The following is a 22,118-nucleotide window of genomic DNA, read 5'->3' as shown; positions in this document are numbered from 1 at the left end:
TGTAAAGAGAGGGTATGACACTTATAGCTGCTATAAACTAAGTGACAACAGGAACTAAATTGTGTCATGGACGTGCAACAACATTACATGCTTTTATAAATGGATAAAAAGTATGGCCTACCATACTTTAGTGAATAAAATGTAATGAATTGTAATTGTTGGCAAATTATTGTGGTATAAGATTAATAAACCACTGTATGTGTTCCTGTTATAGTAAACTACTGAGTGATGGGGTGGTGTGATGAAGCTAAGTTACTGATACTATCCTGAACGAGATTATTTTCGAATAACAGAATGTGCCCAAGCATATTACTCCTCTTATGCCACAACAATGTGTTGATAACAGATTTCTATTTATTTATGGTCTTATTCACTCTACTTTAATAGATTATTGCTAAATTCTGTAAATCCTGAGAAAAACAGTTTGTGACATTAAACTTAGACTTTTGGACTGTTATATGGATATTATGGGATGTAGGACAAGTTATAGACCTTCGATTCTATTATATGTGTTATCTTCCACAGTGGCAGTCCAGACCAACCTCGTTCCCCCGAAAAAAGTCCAGCCCGGGATGCTGCAGTCCAGTTTGGTCCAGGCCAGCGTGGCCACAATGCAGAACCCAATGGGATGTTCACTTCCTCGCCTCTCTGTTTCGCGGCCTGCTAGCATGGTAGCTAGCATGGAGGCGGGGGCAGACAGCTCGGCACTTCTATCCGTGATGAAGTGGAAGACAGTGCTGGCTGTATTCGTGGTGGTGGTGATTTACTTAGTGGCCGGCGGTTTGGCATTTCGAGCGCTCGAGCAGCCGTTTGAAAGAAACCAGAAGGACACGATTACAGCCGAGAAGGCAGCATTCCTGCAAAAGCATCCCTGTGTCACACCAGATGAACTGGAGATTCTCATTAAGGTAACTTTTAAATCACTGTTTACAATGATATCAAAAACATCAGTTTCAATTTTGTATTGAAAGTGTCCTGACAACTTACCTGTCAGGTCTTGTAATATTAGATAAAAAAAAATTATACACAATTAACTGAAATTTGTCAAAACATTGCAAAGTTTTGTCCACCTTGTTTTTTTTTTTTGTTTTTTTTAAAAGAAGGACCTTTAGAAGACATCAGTACTATGACTACGTTTTAAATGGGGCAGATCTTACCATAGCCGTTTCAATTGTGGCCTGCACAAAGTTATTTTGGAGTGTCCGTGATAACAACATAACATGCAATGAAAATCTGAATACATTGTGCTATACTGTATAATCAACCCCTGTTGCATGTGTAACTATTGGAGAGTTTCTGAGTCTCCTGTGGGGTCCAGAGTCCAGAGAAACACGAGAATCCCATCGATCCAGAACTAATCTCACATGGTTGTCCAGACTAAATGGAGCAGTGGATAAAAATAAATGTAAAAGAAGATTTGTGAGCACTTGATCTGTGTTTGGTCCGGTAATTGATGGAGAAGTGTGTCCAGGCCGGTGTTTGAGTTAGCAGTCTGATCTGGTGATTATGGTGAAGTCACCATGGCAAAGTTCAAGGTGCTTATTAAGGAAATGTTTTTATGGACCTCTCTGGGGCACTTCTGCAGGTTTGGGACAAACATGAGCTGCACTGAAGAAACATAAGACCTATTGAGATCAGTGAATGGTGAAAAAAATTAAATAACAGATAAAGCAGAAGTGTAACATTCCATGTGGTCTATCCATTCACTGCTTCATAAAATTTGGCCAAAACTAGGAATCCTACTAGACAGTCATCTTCCTATTGCTATCCAAAAGGGGCAGAGTATCTCAGAATCATGAAAATGCTGCTTCTCGAGTCAGTCGGAAAGAACACAGGCATAGTGACAGTATTTAGGTACTGCCAATTTTCCAAATCTCCTGTGGAGTCTTGGCTTCTGTGAAACATGAGAGTCTCAGCACTCTGGAGCTAATCTCAAAACAGTTATGAATACTAAATTTGGCAAAAGATAAAAATTAATGCAAAAGAAGACTGTCCCGAGTGATTGAGGTAGAGGAGGGAGGTGCATTTGGTCTGGTGAATGAGGTAGAGACAATGTGTTTGAACTGGTGTTTGGGGTAGAAGCAGCGTGTTTGAATCAGAGATTAAGGTAGAGACGATGTGTTTGGTCTAAGGATTGAGGTTGAGGTAGTGTGTTTGGTCTGGTGATTAAAGTCGAAGCAGTATGTGGCCTAGTGATTGAAGCAGAGGCAAGAATTGAAGTAGAGGCTGTGTTTGGTCTAGTGACTGAAGTAAAGGCAGCTATTGAGGTAGAGGCAGTGAGTTTGATCTGGTGACTGAAGTAAAGGCAGTAATTGAGGTAGAATCAGTTGTGGTTTGTGTTGATATTAAATGTTTAGACTGCTCAACTCTTTAATCGTTGTTACCTGTTAACTTTTATAATAAAACAAACCCTTGCATTTTTTAATCTTTTCCTGTATTTTGATGAACTGCTTTTTCCTTTCATAATATATTCTACATATTTATTGCTTCTTCTTGTGTGAATATTGTAGAAATATATGTAATAATAAAATTGTTCTAGAGGCAGTGTGTCTGATCGGAATTAACTCTGACAGCTGTCACTCGTTTCTTATAAACATCTTCTTCGTTAGTTTTTGCTCAATGAGACCTTCTCTTGAAGGATATGTTCTGAACACGAATAAATACAACATGAAAATGTGTACTTACAGAAAGAACCTGAAACATTAGTGAAGATAAATGTTAGTATTTTTAAGTGGTAAGGTTAAACGGATTGTAAAGTCAACAACAATAATAATAATAATAATAATAATAATAATAATAATAATAGCAACAACAGGTGACATAAAGTAATTATGATTTATTTCAGAGAATACTTTTAAACCAATACTCTAAAAGAACATACAGACTGATATAATGAACTGCCTAAAACATATTGTAATCAAACTGTTATCTGTTAACTGTTATATCTGCTGAGCTGTTATTAATATAGACAGTCAGATAGAATCCTAAATGTGGGAATTAGATGTGAAATTATGTATAAAATAAAACAGCGTGTTGTATCAGTTAAAACACTGGATTTTAGAGCAGCAAAAACAGCCTGAACTAAGCAACAGCTTCTGACTCAAAGGAAAAGGTAGCGCGATTCCTGTAAGTATTGATTTCTGTCTCAGGGCAAAAGTATTAGCTGTCATAGTAACTCTAGATTTCTGTGCAGGAAAAAAAACTGTTTGACTGAGAGGAGGATGCTTTATTTACAATCAGGCTTAAATTCTGCTCCATGTTTTATTTCATCAGATACAGACTGCTTCTCGATTATCTGTCTAATCACAGTGTGCGATAGTGCATAAAAGAGTCTGCTAACGTAGTCAGGATTATGTGTTAGTCTTTAAGAGACATTTAACAGGGTCTTACTAAATGTCGCTTTGTAAGTGTGAAATTATTGACTGTAATCCATCTGTTGCTCTGTAGAAAGTACTGGCACCCCTCTACCTCATCAATTTTGTGGTTGTCGGTCACATTGCTTGCGTTTGGATATTATTGGGTGTATCACTGGTACTGGTACAAATCTAATCACTTGATCTTATTGTTGTGAGGCAGCAGGAAGCTTTTTAAATCTTCAGAGTGATTCAATTCAATCAAAATGTGGATGCACATTTCCAAGAACAGACCAGTGAGGTATGAGGATTATTATCTATTTGTTGTGGAGAGTTAGAGACGATACAATAATATTTCTATCTATCTATCTATCTATCTATCTATCTATCTATCTATCTATCTATCTATCTATCTATCTATCTTGTAATATTGTGTTGCCTATTTTACACACTAAATGTTAGATTCTCACACAATATCAAAAATATGACAAGGAGAACACGAGGAAACCCAAAACCCAGTTTTATTTAAAGAAAAAAAGGTTATGCAACATCAATATCAACCATGTGAAAAAGTAATTCCCCCCCCCCCCCCCCCCTCACTAATAAATAAATAAATAAATAAATAACTGGTTTTGCTACCTTTAAAAGCAACCAAACACTTTCAATAAGTGGAGATCAGTCTTTCATATCGCTGTGGAGGAATTCCACTCTGGAATTGCTATAATTCAGCCACATTGGAGGGCTTTTCAAACTGCCCTTTTATGGTCCTGCCACAGCATCTCAGTGGGGTACAACTCAGGACTTCACCCAGCCCATGAAGCAGCAAAGCATCCCCACACCATCACACTACCACCACCATGTTTCACTGTTAGTATGATGATCTTAGTGTGGATTGCTGTGTTAGTTTTACACCAGATGTAACTGGACCCATGTCATGAAAAAAAACACAAAAAACAAACAAAAAAAAACCTTTCTACTTTTGACTCATCAGTCCACAGAACATTATTCTAAAAGGTTTGGGGTCAAGGTGTTCTTTGGCAATTGTGATGAAGCTTTATGTTGCCCTTGTTTAGCAGTGTGTGCAACCATCCAATGGATACCAATTTTGCTCAGTCTCTTTCTAATGGTGGAATCACGAACACTGACCTTATCTGAGGCGAATGAAGTCTGCAGTTCCTCAGATGTTCGTCTGGGTTCTTTTGTCGCTTTATGGCTGAGACTTTTCAAAATTTTCTGCATTTGGAGAAAATGGCTCTCAGTTTGGTTCACTGTAGTCCCAGGGCCTTAGAAATTACTTTGTAACCCTTTCCATACTGATATATTTCAATACTGTTCTTTCTCATCTCTTTTTGATTGTGCTGTAATGTGCTGCTTATTGAGACCTTTTAGCCTACTTCACACTGCAGGCAGTAATCAAGCTTGGGTGTGTCTAGTGTAAATGAACCAGCTATCAATAACATTTGGTTAATTGTTGATTAGTTAGTTGAGTAACTAAGTGGGAAATTACTTTTTTCTGACTTGGCCAGTTGATGTTTATGTATTCTCAGGTTGTCTTTGTCATATTATATTTTGCTGGAAGATCTGTAACTGGTAGGTGTGATAAATATGAGAAAATATAAGAAATCAGGAATGAAGGAAATATTGTTACATGGCACTGTATATATGAAAATCACCCCAGCCACCCTCACCCTATCTCAATACTGGCCAGTGGCTGTGTAGGTGAAATCCACGCTCAGACTTACATTTACAGAGTGTAACTTTAACAAACTTCCTGCCACTCCTTAGCAGATGGCACAAGCAACAGTGAGCAGCAGCAGGAGTGACCTACAGACACCAGAGGACCTAAATCTCCTCAGGAAGTAATGACAACTCGGGTTGCCTAGAGCATCTGTGTTGCGCAGGTCTGATATAAAACTGCACCCTGAGTTGTATCATTAACACCTTAACGTCCCTTCCATTACGCATGACGGAGACAGAGGTGCCTGAGGTCCTCCTGAAAGTCAGCACCATCTTATTAATCATACTGATGCTGAGCTGCAGACGGGCCAGTCTGTGTCATTGACGGTAAACATTCCTGACTTCTAAAGTTCTTTTAAAAAATATATAATTAGTCAGTGGAGAATGTGTACTTAAACTAAATAACATTTGGTAGAAAACAAATATTGAGCTGACACCATTAGTCCTGGCTGCTAGTTTAGCCAGAAAATAAAAATTACACATCGTAGTAATCACAGTGAGAGACAAATGCCCTTCATAATAATTTATAATTTGTACAAAACAGCCTACAAACCCATTATAATACGTTTACATGCCAAAAAAATGATGTAAATCACTCTAGCTCTTTCTAGTTGAAGATTTAGTGAGTACATTTTCTGTAAACTTTTCCCTTTATGCCAAATATTGATCTTAAAGTGTTATTATAAAAGTCTGATGATCCACCTCCAAAGTGCTGGGAAAATGCTATCCTGTCCATACAAACCCTTACCTGAGTCAATAGAAGATAATATTTAGCCCCAGCACAATGGAGACGAGAAAGCAGTGTATATTAGTGGTAAATGCACACTTATATAGCGCTTTTATCCAAAGCACTTTACACTGTGTCTCATTCACTCACACACACACCAGTGGTAGCAGAGCTGTCATGCAAGGCACTAACTTGCCATCTGGATCAACTTGGGGTTCAGTGTCTTGCCCAAGGATGCTTCGGCATGTGGAGTCATGCTAACCGGGAATCGAACCGCCAACCCTACGATTAGTGGACAACCCGCTCTACCACCTGATCCACAGCCTCCCCTTAGTAGTGTATAAGTGAATACGTGTATATTAGTATACTAAGTGGTGTAAGGGTTAAATCTATGACCTGATCAAATCAGTATACATCAGGAGCAAGTGTGGCATAAACACTGTCAAAAAAATCAACAAATTTCACGTCCCAGGAATGAGACACAGTAAACACTATTTCATATTTATCTCATTGAGTTGTCTCAGATTGTGGAGGACTTTGTTTACAGCTCCGAGTCTCATTGATTAAACTCCTGCTGTATGTACATGACCTGGTCCTGCTGTTCCCAGGTGTTCAGGATCTGCAGCAGAACCTGGACCTGCTGCAGCAGTACTGTTAGACCTTGGCCCTGACAGGAAACTAAATCAAAAAGACTAAAATGATCATATTTCAAAAAAGAAATGATTCATGTGTACAGGCAGCGAAGAGCCTGAGAGAAAAACCTGATGTTTTTGTGGATATTGCAGTTAGAATTTGTTGTACAAAATATGTAACGCTGTGATTAAAATAACACAACACACACTAACACAGACCAGCACACACTAATACACACCAGCACACACTAACACACACCAACACACACCAACACACACTAACACAGACCAGCACACACTAACACAGACCAACACACACTAATACAGACCAACACACACTAATACACACCAACACACACCACCACACACTAATACACACCACCACACACTAATACTAATAATGAGGGTAAATTGGAGCATATTGCATGCATCTGACATGTAAATGAGCTCCACACAGATGAGTGATCGTTTCATGAATCACACAGATTCGTCCATGTCGTTGTGTTCGATCGAATCTGTGATCAAAACCGTTTCAAATGGTATGTTATGTTTTATATATTTTATATTTGTATAACTAGTCTGACAGTTTGTGGTTTGAGGTTCATCTTATTTGCTGGTCTGTGCATGAAGGAGTCATGAAATCTTCAAATCTTTAGATTCCTGTCTGTTGTCTAATAATAAAATAACCACAAAATGAAGAGAAATTCTAATATTGCAGGATTTCTCAGTCTGTTTTTTTTCACGTTGTAGAATAGCATTGAGTGTGAGACAAATTGCTGCAGAGCTCCAACTGCTGATCGATCTGGTGCATGACTTGCTGACCGTATTCTTCACACAGATAAACAATGTGAGGCAGAAATAAATAAATAAATAAAAACAACCAAATGATGATCATACTGTGTGCTGAACCACCAAATGATGAAGCAGAGGTCGTGTTTGCGACGGCGTTTTCTGTAGCTGTAAGCAGTAAGTGCGGATTGTGGAGAGTCTTTGTGTGGGAAGCTGTAATGCAGTGGCTTTTTTTTTCCAGCTCTCGTGACTCTGTGTGTGCTTCATTTTTTTCCAAACGCGGCACAGTGTGGCTTAGCGGTTAGCATGTTTGACTCACACCTCCAGGGACGGGGGTTTGATTCCTGCCGCTGCCCTGTGTGTGTATGGAGTTTGCATGTTCTCCTCTGGGTACTCTGGTTTCCTCCCCCAGTCCAAACACATGCATGGTAGGCTGATTGGTGTGTCTAAAGTGTCCGTAGTGTATGAATGGGTGTGAGAGTGTGTATGTGATTGTGTCCTGCGATGGATTGGCACCCTGTCCAGGGTGTACCCCGCCTTTTGCCCCATGCTCCCTGGGATAGTCTCCAGGTTCCCCGTGACCCTGTAGGATAAGCGGTATAGAAGATGGATGGATGGATGAACTGTGAAAAATCTCACACTCAGAAAACACATAACACTCTAAAAATAAAGAGTCGAACGAAAAGTCTTGTGTGAGTCACACACAAGCAGAAATGTTTTTTATTTTATTAAAGACTAAAGCATGTGATACACCGTGGTGTGTGTTGCTGTTCCAGTAAAATTCTGAGCGACAGGGTGGTGTGATGAAGCACAGTTATTACTGTCATTACCCCAAAGCTGATTATTTTCCTATACCAGCACACCCACATACATAATTTCCACAACCATCAAGAAAACAAAAAATAAAAAAGTAAATATGCTCACATTTTTATAAAAACATGATTGCAATTTTTTAAAATTTCTTTAATTATGAAAGATTTAGTAAGGTAATGTTTGTGTTCAGCGTGGGATAAATGAGGGACTGTGGGAGATTTTATTTTCAGGGGTCTCTCAGCTTCTACTAAAAATAAAGGCAGTCAGTAAATATGTTCACAAACGTGCAGTAGAAGGTGAAAAACACAGAATATTGTTGCCCCAGAAGGACACGAGGATTCAGAGTATGAGGTTAGGGTGGATGTTAAAAGAATGATGTCATTATCTAGAATAAATGCATCTCTAATTAAGCAGAATGTGAAGGTAAACAAGTGGTTTTTCTATCAGTGTACACACTGTATCTGACGTATCCTAAATCTGCTCAGCCGTGTAATATCTGACGAAATGTCGTGTTAATTTTAATGTTGAGCTCAGATGTAAATAAAGACCGTGTGGGAATATGTGCTGTAGATTTATGGCCACAGCTGTCGTCTACATCGAGATGTAAATCATCACCTGTATCGTCTATAATCCACCTGCATGAAGGGTTCCTCAAGGGTTCTCTGGATACTAAAAGGAAAACTCCACCCTAAACATCATGCATTTTAATCTTCATCATAGACTTCATCTTACACAGCGTCCGAAATTCATTCTGTAAAGTCAACCTTCTTCAAAACTTATTTCAAGGACATTATTGTTGGTCTGTTTTCATGTTGGATTACATTTTCCTGGTGTGTGTGTGTGTGTGTGTGTGTGTGTGTGTGTGTGTGTGTGTGTGTGCGTGTGATTAGCAGCAATAGGAGCTGTGATTCATACATCATGAGTCAGTGCATGTTTTAGCACCACACAGGTGATTCTGCAAATATATTAACACACAGCACAACAGACACACACATGCACTTTAAAACAAACACATCGCCACACACTGACACACTCTACAGCACACACACAGTTTATTTATATACACTCAGCAAAGTAGCAAAACAGGACATAAACTGAAAAATACACCGTCCTACATCCTACCATATCGACATTTACAGGATTTTCAAGGATATACTTGATTGTCGTGATGAGAGACATCTTTATCTTCTGTTACACATGCACACACACACACACACACACACACACACACACACAAACTGTAAGTGATAGACTGAGAGACTTTCTCATGATGATGTCGTCATCATCATCTCAACCACATGGAGCAAGTTTGTCACACTTGAGGTTTTTGGCTCGGTGTGTGTGTGTGTGTGTGTGTGTGTGTGTGTGTGTTGTGTGATGGATTTTTGTTCGTCCTTGTTTTCGCGCCCTTCAGCTTCTTTTGCTGTAGGTTTTCTCACCTCACTGACTTCCTGTTGCTTTCCCCATCTGTTGCCTGGACTTCCTGTCAGGCTGAGACAGTTGGGGCGGGGCAAACATCTGCTCCGCCCACTGGGTGCCTCAGTGTGTGTCTGAGATAACGATTCATTAGTGCTAATGACATCATTATTGCTGAGACGCAGCAGCGGGTCGGTTCTGTACCTTTACTTTGATAAAATATGGGTTTAATGTTTAATGCGTGTTTTCTCTCCTCAGCACTCCATTGACGCCTTCAGCGCTGGAGTGAGTCCGATAGGAGACACAGCGCACAACTTCAGCTACTGGGATCTCGGCAGTGCTTTCTTCTTCGCTGGTACTGTGATCACCACTATAGGTGTGTATTGTACACACACTTTCACTTGGTAGTGTGTTTAATGTGTCACAGTCACAGATGCCACCTTCTGATTGAAGCAGTAAAATGGGCATATAGGGATGGGCGGGGCTACAGTCTTTCAGTGGGCCTCATGGTATTTAGATAAGAGCTAATTTATTCTGAAATCATTTGCAGGAGCATTAATACAAGAAATGTAATGTTCAGAGAAATGATGTTATGAGTTAGATTTCCATAGAAGACGTGTCCGTATAACGTGAACCTCTATGGATTATCTTCACATCATATAATTGTGGATGAGTTACTGTGATTTTATATATCATCTTTTTACAGCGTTTATTTATATATTTATAAACATTTTGTGAATCTTATCTTTTCATAATAATGACTTGAAAGAAAGCTATTCCAAAACAAATCCATAATTTCAGGATAGAGCAATATCACCCTATTAAAGGAGGAGGAGCTAGTGTGTGTCTAAGGTTGCTGAAGCACTGCAGTGGATGAGCTGCACTATTGGAAGATTTAGCACACATTGCACTTAGAAGGTGCTCTTTCACCATTTAATCATCATTTTGTTGTTCATCTTTGCCTTTCATGGAGTTTTGTGGGTGTGGCTAAATATAAATCAGCTGGTTGGTTGATCGAAATTTATCATTGTACACACATGAGTCTGAAGAAAATCAGTGAATGTCTTTGAATCTGGCAGGAAATTTTATTGGTTTGGCCAAACCTTTACACACAACTTTACTGAAGGATTTGTTAAACGATATAAATTGATTGGTCGATATAAAAATATAAACTATTCCAAGTGTGCATAGAAATCATGGAAATTGACCGAGCATGAAAAATGCTTTCACCACAAACTGGCCTGGTTTCTAATTGAATATGCAATATCTCCAACTTTTCTTCTGTTTCACTCTTCCGCAGGATACGGGAACATCGCTCCAAGCACAGAGGGAGGGAAAACTTTCTGCATTCTGTACGCCATATTCGGCATCCCGCTCTTTGGCTTCCTGCTGGCTGGAGTTGGAGATCAACTCGGCACCATCTTTGTAAAGACCATCGCCAAAGTGGAAAAGATGTTCAGGGTAATAATAATAATAATAATAATAATAATAATAATAATAATAGGCTTTTTGAAATGTCTCTGAATTGATTCTATGAAATGACTCTTTGAATCGACTCCTTGAATCAGCTCTTTAAATTGGCTTGAAGTGGCTGTTTGAATCAGTTCTTTGGAGCGAATGCTGTGAGTTGACTCTTGTCAGGATTTTGTAGCGGCAGCAGATATATATATATATATATATATATATATATATATATATATATATATATATATGAAGACACATGCAGGAAGTGACAAAAGATTGACAATGAAATGCACAGAAGCCAGAACTTAAATAGTGGTGATTATTAGGGGTAACATAGAACAGGTGTGAGTGCTCAGTGAGACATGTGACATGGTCATGTGATGTACTGGAGTGATAGGTAATGTAGTCCAGCGCCGATTTTGGTGTAACCGTAACAACTCTCAGATCTGAAGAGTTGCTTGGGTGATCAGAGAATTAAGAAAATGATCAAAAGTTATCTGGATCTATATTTGATATAGGAAAAAGAGAAAGGACTAGGAATAGGTATTAATAATGCAGTAGGCCAGTATGTCTGGGAAAATTCGTCATCGTAAAAGTCAGTTTATTTTAAGAATGTAATACAGTACAAGACAAATTTAACAGAAGGGTGAAGTTGAAATACTTCTACTTCATTACTTCATTACTGCACATCATTAAAAACAGATGTCTTAGTTCACCTGAGCATCATGTAACAGAAATTATTTAATAAATTCAATTCAATTCAGTTTTATTTGTGTAGCGCTTTTAAACAATGAACATTGTCTCAAAGCGGCTTTACAGAAACATATAAACACAGGATACAGATTTTAAGTGTGTGAATTTATCCCTATTGCGCGAGCCGGTGGTGACGGTGGTGAGGAAAAACTCCCTGAGATGATATGAGGAAGAAACCTTGAGAGGAACCGGACTCAGAAGAGAACCCGTCCTCATCTGGGTAACAACGGATAGTGTGAAAGTAAATTCATTATGGTTTTTATATGAAGTCTGTTTGTTGAACTAGTCCACTGTTCACTAAAGGAGACCTGAGAGCAAAACTGCATGTGGTAATTGCAGTCCCAAGGGCATCGCAGCAACCGTAGTCCCAGCAACCACAGCAAGAATGTCCATGTGGAATTGGAATTGATGAGAGCTCCATCCAGAGGTAGGGCATCCGAACAGATCAGGCAGGTCTGGAGAGCAGAAAGGGTCAGGATCACTGGCATCTCCATAAAATGCTAGTTTTGTAACTAGTAAGTAACTAATCAACAGCTCATATCCTGTGGAGCAGTGGTCACCAACCCTGTTCCTGGAGATATACCTTCCTGAAGACTTTATCTCCAACTATAATCATTGCCGTAAGAAGTTCTTGATGAGTTAAATCAGGTGTGTTCCATTTTGGAGATGGAGATGGAGATGAACCCTGCAGGAAGGCGGACCTCAAGGAGGAGTATCGGTGACCACTGATGTAGAGAGACTGAAATGAGCATGTAAAGCCTTCAGCGTCATTAGCAAGGTTAAACGGATAATTTTGACAGGAACAGTGTGAGATGGCTCATTATTAGGGTTAATTAGGACAGAGCTTCACCTTCAGTCATGAAATGTCACTAAATTTATTACAGTTCTTCATCACTCACTTACCGTGTCACTGATGGCAAGATATCACACTCACTCTCACGCCATCTCTGTGTATCTCACTTCTATTATTAATCTCTTAAAGTCACAGTTAATGATTTTATTTATTGTTCTAAAAGCTTATAATACATTACAGCTTTAGTTTTTATTTACCCAGACTGCACGAAAAATGTTTGATAACATCTGGGAGAAAATACTGAACACTGAATACTGAACACTGGATGGTTCCTTTCTGTTTCCTGTTTTTACTCCTCACAGTGTTTGAGTCGTTATGTTCCAATAATTTATCGTCTTGGGTAAAGTGTGTTAGGATGGATAGATCAGTGTTGGGTAAGTTACTCAAAAAAGTAGTCCACGACAGATTACTAATTACTACATTAAAATTGTAATCTGATTACGTTACTGATCACTGCATGTAAAAATAATCAGGTTATTAATTACTTTACTTTCACTTTACTTTCAAAACCTACAAAAATACACAGCAAAGTGAAACTCAGAGTTCATTCAGTAATTTTAGCGTCAGTGTATGACGTGATCAGAAAAAGTTGTATTTATTATAAAACTTGCCTCGGGTGTGTCATTGTGTGTAGGACGACCAGACCCATAAAACATAAAACTTATCTAACTAGGCTAGTTTGGCATCGCTAGCCAAGCGGAGGCACAGCTGAGCTATCACTGTATGGGTTTAGCTGCTACAGAGCCATGTAGAGTTCATTATCTTTCCTTCTGCTCCAGTGTCTATAAATTACTTTATGTTTCACATTCAGCTGTCTGGTTTTAGATGAGGTTTAATTCCTCCATCTGTAAATGATAGTTTACAGTCATACAGTCTTCAGACACCATTACTTTTACATTGTGGAATATATATATATATATATATATATATATATATATATATATATATATATATATATATATATATATATATATATATACAGAAGATGTCCAAGCTCTGAGATGACATCATAATTTCTGTTGTCAGATTGTGGATTGTGTTACTGATAAATTACACTCATCGTCCACTTTAAAAGGAACACCTGTACACAGACTCACCCAAACTATACAGTTGAAGATTTTTTTTTAAAAAATCACCTGGTCTTTTTCCAGTCTCAGGCTGTTCATTTCGGGTGAGTCTGTGGCCATGACAGCCTCAGATTCTGGTTCTTGGAAGACAGGAGTGGAACACAATGTGGTCTTCTTCTGTTGTAGCTTATCTGCATGCTGAGATGCTTTTCTGCTCACCACGGTTGTAAAGAGTGATTATTTGAATTACTGTATCCTTCTTGGCAGTTCGAACCAATCTGGCCATGTTTCTCTAACCTCTCTCATCAACAAGACGTTTCCACCCAGAGTGCTCACTCAGCGTTTTTGTTTTGTCTGTGCAAACTCTAGAGACTGTTGTGTGTAAAAATCACAGGAGATCACCAGTTTCTGAAATTCTCAAACCAGCCCACCTGGCACCAATAACACGGTTAAAGTCACAGAGATCAGACGTTTTCTTCATTCTGATGTTTGATGTGAACAATATCTGAAGCTCTTGACCTGTATCTGCATGATTTTAAGCATTGCGCTGCTGTAACATGATTGACTGATTAGATAAATGCATAAATGAGCAGGTGTACAGGTGTTCCTAATGATGTGGATGGTGAGTGTATGTCACAATGTACACCATTTTATTTAACTAAAATGTTGCTAAAATTCTATACAGCTCTAGTATAGAATTTATAGAGGAAGTACACATTAATGTCTATGCTAATCATTTTTATCTCTCCACCACCAGAACAAGAATAATCAAATCAGCCAGACGAAAATCCGTGTGGCCTCGACGTTACTCTTCATCCTCGCCGGATGCATCGTCTTCGTCACAATTCCTGCAGTTATTTTCAAAGAAATTGAAGAATGGACGGCGCTCGATGCGATTTATTTTGTTGTTATCACACTAACGACTGTTGGCATTGGAGACTACGTTGCAGGTATTACAGAATATTCAGACAGCTTTTATTTCACCACTTACATTAAAACACAAGTTTTATCAAATGATAAAAGAAGTATCTTCTCATTAGCTCTCATTTTCCTCTTGCTGCAGCTCTATTTCAGCCACACCCCAGGATATTATTACTCCCTGTTCCTGTAAAATCTTGTTAGTGTTTATTATTCTCATTATTTCTTGTATTGCATGCATTTCAAAGGAATAGGATTAGACCTAAAATGGAGTCCTGAGGTACTCCACAGGTAAATGGGTGTTGCGGAAGAAAAAGAAAAAAAAAAAGAAGAAAAAAACACTTTGATGTAGTATCCTAAACAATCTTTGCTTGAGAAAATAGCAGGAACAGAGTAAATGCTAGTCACAAATGTATACACCATGATGGATCTGAATCAGTCATTACTAATGGATTATGGCATACGTATCAGGTGTTGCAGAACTTTATAACACCATCAGTCAGGACTGATGTACACTTGATCTCATATTGATTTTACTTTATGTTTCCAAAATGAAATAAACCACTTCAGTGTAACTAATCCCATGATTATCAGACACTTTGTGGTGGTAATGAAATTTGACAGTTTATTTATTGCCACCGTAGCACAAGTCTCTGCTGGGGACATTCACTCTGCTGATACATGCCTGGTATTTTATTCATTTGATTTTTATTACTCAGAAAACCATTATTTATATCTGACTGGACCTAATATCGATTCCCTTTTGCATTATGCTATGTATCCCTGATATTTTTTAGCCAATAAGAACACAATCATTTGTCCTTACATTAGTTCACAGATTAACATATCACACTGGTGGATTTTGCAGGAGGAAACCGGGCAAAAGAATATTATAACTGGTACAAGCCACTGGTTTGGTTCTGGATCCTGGTTGGTCTGGCATACTTCGCTGCTGTACTGAGTATGATCGGAGACTGGCTACGAGTCCTGTCCAAAAAGACAAAAGAAGAGGTAAAAAAACTGTAATAATGTTCCTGTTTGGGTTAAAATTATGCATTTCAGAATGTCCATAAACCTCGAAGTATGCTACAAACCTTTTTAACCAAATGTAAAATTCCCTCAGGTTATTGATTTAGATTTTTAATTCACTGGGTAGTATAGCGGCATCCCTGGTTGCCTTTCACACTTCCAGTCCCTTCCTGGACTTAATGTTGGGTGGCACGGAGGTGGCAAGTCAACATTTACTAGGTTAACATTTTACGAACAATTGCCTCGAATGATTCCTCAGACCAATCATGTGGTGCGTGTGCTCCGATGTTCCTTCAGATCCTCATTCAAGACTTTTGTTCCTACCTGCAATGAGTCCCCATTTATGGTTTGTAGCAAAAATGGATTTAAAAATGTATAACCGTGGTCATCTTATCCTGTCATATACAACTGCTAAGACACACTAACTCTTTCTCCTCTCCCTCCTCCTTTTTCCTGATTGAAGGGCTAGTCTTAATTGTCTTAATTTATGGATTTGTTTTGTAGTTTCTTTCTTTCTGGCCATTAATATGAAGCAATGATCACAAAATGATTACAAATTGTTCATTAAATTGGTGTGTAATTGATATATATATAAAATCTGTATATAAAATCATAATCAACAATTATACACTTTGAAGCAGATCAATCAAGTTTCACATGAGTGAAACATGCAAAGTCATTAGGTACCATAATTTTTCCAAACAAACTGGAGTTTCATCAACACCACATGCGCTAGCTTTTGTATCCAGTTTGATAAACAAGGTCCATTGTTATTCCTCATACATAGCATTGTTGAGATTTGACTATAACATTTGTTCTAAAATCTTTTGTTTCATCTCAATTCTGATCAATATAAACAATACCGATGGAAATGGATCCCCAAAAACTCTCCCCATGCTTGAAACTCCTCCTGAGAATGTAAATAAAAGATGAAGGGAAATGAGAAATTCAGCTAAGCACATAAAGCTTTCATAAGGTTTACAAATTGTTTATCTGTCTTCTCAGGTTGGCGAGTTCAAAGCTCATGCTGCCGAGTGGAAAGCAAATGTTCGGGCTGAATTCAGAGAAACAAGGCGTCGCCTTAGTGTGGAGGTTCACGATAAATTGCAACGTGCCGCAACGATTCGGAACATGGAGCGTCGTCAGCTTGGATTGGACCAGCGTGCTCAGTCGCTCGACATCTTATCTCATCCTATTGAGCGACGAGTGGCAAACTTCAACATCCTGGATGCAGCGACTAACTTCAAGACATCGTCTCAGGAGAGCATCAACGCAAAGCTAAACGACAACATATTTAACCGATTCGGCTCTGTCAGCAAACTGGCCAAACGAGCCAAGAACAAGGAGCTAAAGAAGAACATCCCAGGAGATGGACGGAAACCCGGCAGTGAGGAGAAGAAAGAGGCGGAGGAGGAAGAGTTGGAGAAGGAGGTCAACACCAGTCTGTCGGATCTGCCGTTGTTCGTCGAGAGCCCGAAATCACAGAATGGATTCATGATGGTGCCGGCAAAGACCAAAGAAGAAGAATTAGAAGAAGAAGAAGAAGAAGAAGAAGAAGAAGAATTAGAAGAAGGAGAAGAAGGAGGGGGAGGAGGAAAAGAAGAAGAAAAAGAAGATAAGGAAAAAAAACTTGAGGAGTTTTGTGTAGAAATGGACATTTAGATAGGAGAAATCATCTTTCTTGAAAAATAAAAGTGCCTTATTTCTCATTGATGCTGATGGGAAAATTGTAACATCCCATTTTAATGTTGGTGAAACTTTTCACTGTGTCCTGATAACTTGATTTAAAAAAAATTCACCTGACAGACCAATAAAAGCAAAACAGTTTTTGAAAAAGGATCCTATCAAAGTTTCAGCAAGTGAACTGTAGCGAATTAAAGTGACATTTACTGGCCTGAAAGACTGAAAGTTGATATTGAGCTCTTTCCACAATGAACTTGAAGATATGAAAATAATATAAATGAAAAAAATGCAGATGGAGATGAAGGACGAAAACTGATTTAAAAATGTAATGTATCAGAAAAAATTCCATGATATACATTAGGCATGTGTCGATATAAAATTTTAAATTGTGAAAAGTCCTTAACCTTTTATCATGGTTAAGGATGTCGACACAGTATTAGATATTGGATATGTTTCATTCTGGCAACTTCTTTATAGTCTCATTGGTTGAAGGCCCCAGTCTTGTTAGGCAGCATTTTAACTGAAAAGGAACCTCATCGGGTATCACGTCATCATATGTCATATGTCACTTTCAGTGTGCTGCTGGTCACTCGCTAGTTTACTGGATTATGTGGCTTAATGGTTAGCATGTTTGCCTCACACCTCTAGGGTTGAGGGTTCATTTCCCACAGCAGCCTGTGTATGTGGAGTTTTCATGTTCTCCCCATGCTTCGGGGGTTTCCTCCGGATACTCCAGTTTCCTCCCCCAGTCCAAAGATTGGCTGATTGTAGGCTGATTGACATGTCCAAAAGTCTCAGTAATGTATGAATGGATGATGGATTGGCATCCTGTCCAGGGTGTCCACCGCCTTGTGCCCCATGCCCCCTGGGATAGGCTCCAGGTTCCCTCCAACCCAGTAAGGATAAGCAGTACAGAGAATGGATGGATGTTGCCTCTGTAGCACAGGGAACTAGTTTCTTACTGGAATACAATGCTAAACACATCTCATATTTCTCAGACTTTCCAGAACAGAATAATTGACTACTTTCTCCCTCTAATTTTTGTCCAAAATAAGTCAGCCATATGGATCAGCCCATTTTTCAAGCAGGACAATTGATAATATAACCGGCCAAAGCATTATTAATGTGAAATTGGGAAAGGGGCGGGGCTTCCAGGGTATCAGTTTAGAGAGTTTTATAATAATAATAATATTTATTATTCTTAATATATTATTGATATAATATTAGAGAGTTCAAAACACCTACACAACTGTCAATCATCCCAGATTCATAGGACGGTTGACTCTTGTGCGGTTTTTATTGCTTTATTATCCTAAAAGAAGTTTTTCTGTATTTTTGAGTGATAAATATGTGTGTTGATGTTAAAATCCGGAGCTCAGACACAAAATGTGTAAGGGTTGTAAGGTCTGGACTTAATCTCTCGCTCTTGGTGAATGGAAGGTAGAGTGAAAATGCAGGATGTTTAACTATATTTTAAATAACCAAGTGTCGGCACATGCCTAATATATATTCCCTAAAAAAATTACATTGCCCAAAGTAGCATTGAAAATTGGATGAAGTTCTGAAATTTTGAAGCAAATGATATATGTGCATGATCTTGGAGTTTTAATGTCCTCTATAAAAACACATGCTGTTCATTTTCATAACCAATGAGATCTCAGGGCTTGTACTCCATCCTACACCACTATACACACAGTCAGGACCAAATGTCTGAGCACAAGAACCGTGTCATTTTGTCAGTTTTCTACAACTAGTCTCAATTCTGTTTTCCTCTTTTACACCACAGCATTGTGGAGTTCTGGATTCTGATTGGTCAGAAGGTGTTGATTAATTTTCTGTAACGGCAGCTCTGATGCAAATCACAGGTTTATATTAATGCGCTCGTTCTAATACGTTAGTGTTTTTATAGTAACAGCTCATTCACAGCTAATCATAATCATAAATACGGGGAACTTTTCTGTATGGAGATGTTTATGTAACGTTTATGGAAGGAGTCTCCAGTGTCAGCTCTGTGTAACAGTCAGAGATAAAGCTGTAACTTTAAATTGATGCTTCTTTGCGGGTAACATGAAAGGTGCATTTTTTTGTCATATTAACTAATTATTTGAGAACAGGAACTGACGTTCCACAACATTAAATGTATTTATTTTTTTTTTAAAATTATGATAGTGTTCTTTAATAAATTTAAAAAATGATAAATTGTTGTGGTGTAAGAGGAATAAAACACTAAAATAATCAACACAAAAATCACTTTTGAGTGATATTATTATTATTATTAAATTAACTTTGGGGTGATAACAGTAACTCCACTTTATCACACCAGGTTGTGTTGAATAACTGATGAAATGAAACGAGTCACTCAGACTTTTGTACCTTACTGTACACTGAAGCCATAGTGTCAAAAATCCGAATCAGATCAGAATCGATGGTGCACTTTTTAGTCGGTGAAAGAATGGCCAAAGATGAAATGTTCACAATGTCCCCTTTACTCCAACACACTCACACTGTTAACCTGGTGCGTATATACTTCTATTACATGTTAGCTACATTAGCATCGTAGCTCCAGTGCAAATTGCACACACAAATCGTTTGCGGTGAAGAGAACATTGTGAACATTTCAGATTTGTCTGAGCTATCACGTCACGTTTTGGTGTAAACATGTCCTCATCACACTTAGCACTTTCCCAAGCCGAGAAGCTTTCTGTGTTTTTATTTATTTCGCTAAACAGTGAAGCTGTCGTACAAGATGCCTTCTGTGTGTAAAAATACAGTATATGTGTGTGTGTGTGTGTGTGTGTGTGTGTGCGTGTCTGATGTGTGTATGTATGTTGTATTAAAACTATGATTCCCTTGCATAACTAGGCATGTGGCAATGTTCCATTCACCTCATCCAAGTTAATCATGGTTTTCGATATTATCACGATGTTCTGTCCAGTTCTGTCCAGAATGGCTTGTTCTCCAAGAACAATGGAATGCAGAGGAATGATGATATTTTGTCCACGCTAACAATATTGTGTGTGTTGAATATCATGATGTACCGTGTAGCCAGTTACTGGCACATGCCTACGCAATACCTCACTATCGCAATCCTTCGCACATGTGCTTGTTGCTGAGCTTTACACACCCGACGTGCTCTTCTTGTTCGCAGTAGTCTAGTGTGAATGCAGCAAAAAGGACTTAATGTTTTGTCATGAAGATGATGCTATGAAGATTTTTTTAAATGTTCAAAGCATTTTAAAACAAACAAACATAAAAAGAATTTAAAGACATGGAAACTAAAAGCATGCCTTTTGTGCTAATATATTACGGTATGGTATTGAGTGTACTGCTACGTGCTTCTGAAAATGAGCGTTTATAAACGTGACGAGTTTATCGAGTTAAACGCTGAACGTCCTCCAGTTTTAAAAATATATATAAACATTTTAAAGTGCAATGAAATTGTGCATAATTGTGCAAGCATTACTTTCAATGTAGTGAGTGCCTTTTTAGAAAAAAATAAAAATGAAACTAGCATATGAAGTTTCCATGACGATCTCCAAATTTCTGTCTGTTTTCCTGACTTCGGTTTCACCTCAAACACTAGGATCCATGTCCAGATAATGACTGGAATGAATTCTGTAAGAGGTTTACTATCCAACAGTAGCACTGTGAACACAGTCAGAATCTTTATTTTTTCAGCTACAATGTGTTTGTTTATGACATACCAGTCCTTCACCTTCAGATAAACATCCTAGTGTCAGATCACATGACAGAGGATAGATAGATAGATAGATAGATAGATAGATAGATAGATAGATAGATAGATAGATAGATAAAAAAATAGAATTTAATTGTCATTGCACAGTGCAAATAGTAGTCTGAAGCTCTGACCAAGAACTGTGTTTATTCCAAAAGTTATCAAACATGGTATAATCCAATATTCATCACCTTAGCTTGTTCTTATTATTGAAAATTTTTATTTAACACAGCAATCCATATTTGAAATTTATTGCATGCTGGTGGAAAGAATTTACACGTATCACCTTGACGTGCCTTGTATTTCATTCTCTCTCTGTTCTCTGTTAACAAAAAGATAAATAAAATTTAATAGAAATTGGGGCATGACAAGCTGGAACATTTAAATTCTCCAATTTGGTGCAGGGCAAACGTTCCCCAAATATGTATAAAAAGATCACATATCACACACCACACATCACACATTATGCTAGCTAAAGAATACCATTAGATCAGCTGATTTCACTTGCTAATTGAGCTTCACAGCACCACCCTTTGAAAATGGATGATACCCTTAAGCTTACCATTACTCTCAGATTGTCTGTGAAAGCCTTTCATGCTATAGAAGTAAATTTGGACCATCTTCATAACCTCTAGAAGTAAATAATGCCAGAAAACCTGGATATAACACTCCTCTGTGAACTGGGAAATGGTAGGGAGGGAAGTCATTTGGATTAACCTCAATTCCATGGGGACAAAAACACAAATAAGTAGGAACATGGCTGTTGATTGTATATAAATAAGTGCGGCCATGGCTGTTGATTGTTGCCCTGTCACTTATTGATCCATCAGTTGTCACCCTGTCACCGTATGGCTTATTGCCCTTCTTGCCCTGTTACTTGTTGCCTTGTGAATCGTCACCATTTCTTGTCATGACTTCTTGTAGCTTATTGCCCTGTCCCCATGTTCCTTGTCACTGGTTCTCTTTCTGGATGTGACAAAATACAAATACATTTTAGTGACAAGCCAATGGTCCCTCTGCGTCCCCTCTGATGCCTTTGAAAACACACACACACACACACACACACACACACACACACACACACACACACACACAATCTCTCTGAAATGCCTTTAGCACAGACTTCTCTTCAGATGAAAGACGACACA

General features: G+C 38.4%; 2 protein-coding genes across 2 annotated transcripts in view; both read left to right on the top strand.

The window, feature by feature from the left end:
* kcnk10a (potassium channel, subfamily K, member 10a) overlaps positions 1 to 20,759 on the top strand; it is a 25,210-nt gene extending 4,451 nt beyond the window's left edge. Inside the window, exons 2-7 of the mRNA XM_017455551.3 lie at positions 526 to 908; positions 9,726 to 9,843; positions 10,768 to 10,928; positions 14,362 to 14,554; positions 15,391 to 15,533; positions 16,557 to 20,759. Of these exons, the coding sequence (XP_017311040.2) occupies positions 526 to 908; positions 9,726 to 9,843; positions 10,768 to 10,928; positions 14,362 to 14,554; positions 15,391 to 15,533; positions 16,557 to 17,213 (1,655 nt within the window). The 3' untranslated portion in view covers positions 17,214 to 20,759. The remainder of the gene's footprint in view (positions 1 to 525; positions 909 to 9,725; positions 9,844 to 10,767; positions 10,929 to 14,361; positions 14,555 to 15,390; positions 15,534 to 16,556) is intronic.
* Positions 1 to 22,118, top strand: part of psmc6 (proteasome 26S subunit, ATPase 6) — a 270,786-nt gene that overhangs the window by 172,781 nt on the left and 75,887 nt on the right. The window lies entirely within an intron of this gene.

This window comes from Ictalurus punctatus, chromosome 25 (genome assembly GCF_001660625.3).
Source record: "Ictalurus punctatus breed USDA103 chromosome 25, Coco_2.0, whole genome shotgun sequence".
NCBI lineage: Eukaryota > Metazoa > Chordata > Actinopteri > Siluriformes > Ictaluridae > Ictalurus > Ictalurus punctatus.
This window is presented reverse-complemented; position numbering and strand designations above follow the sequence as displayed.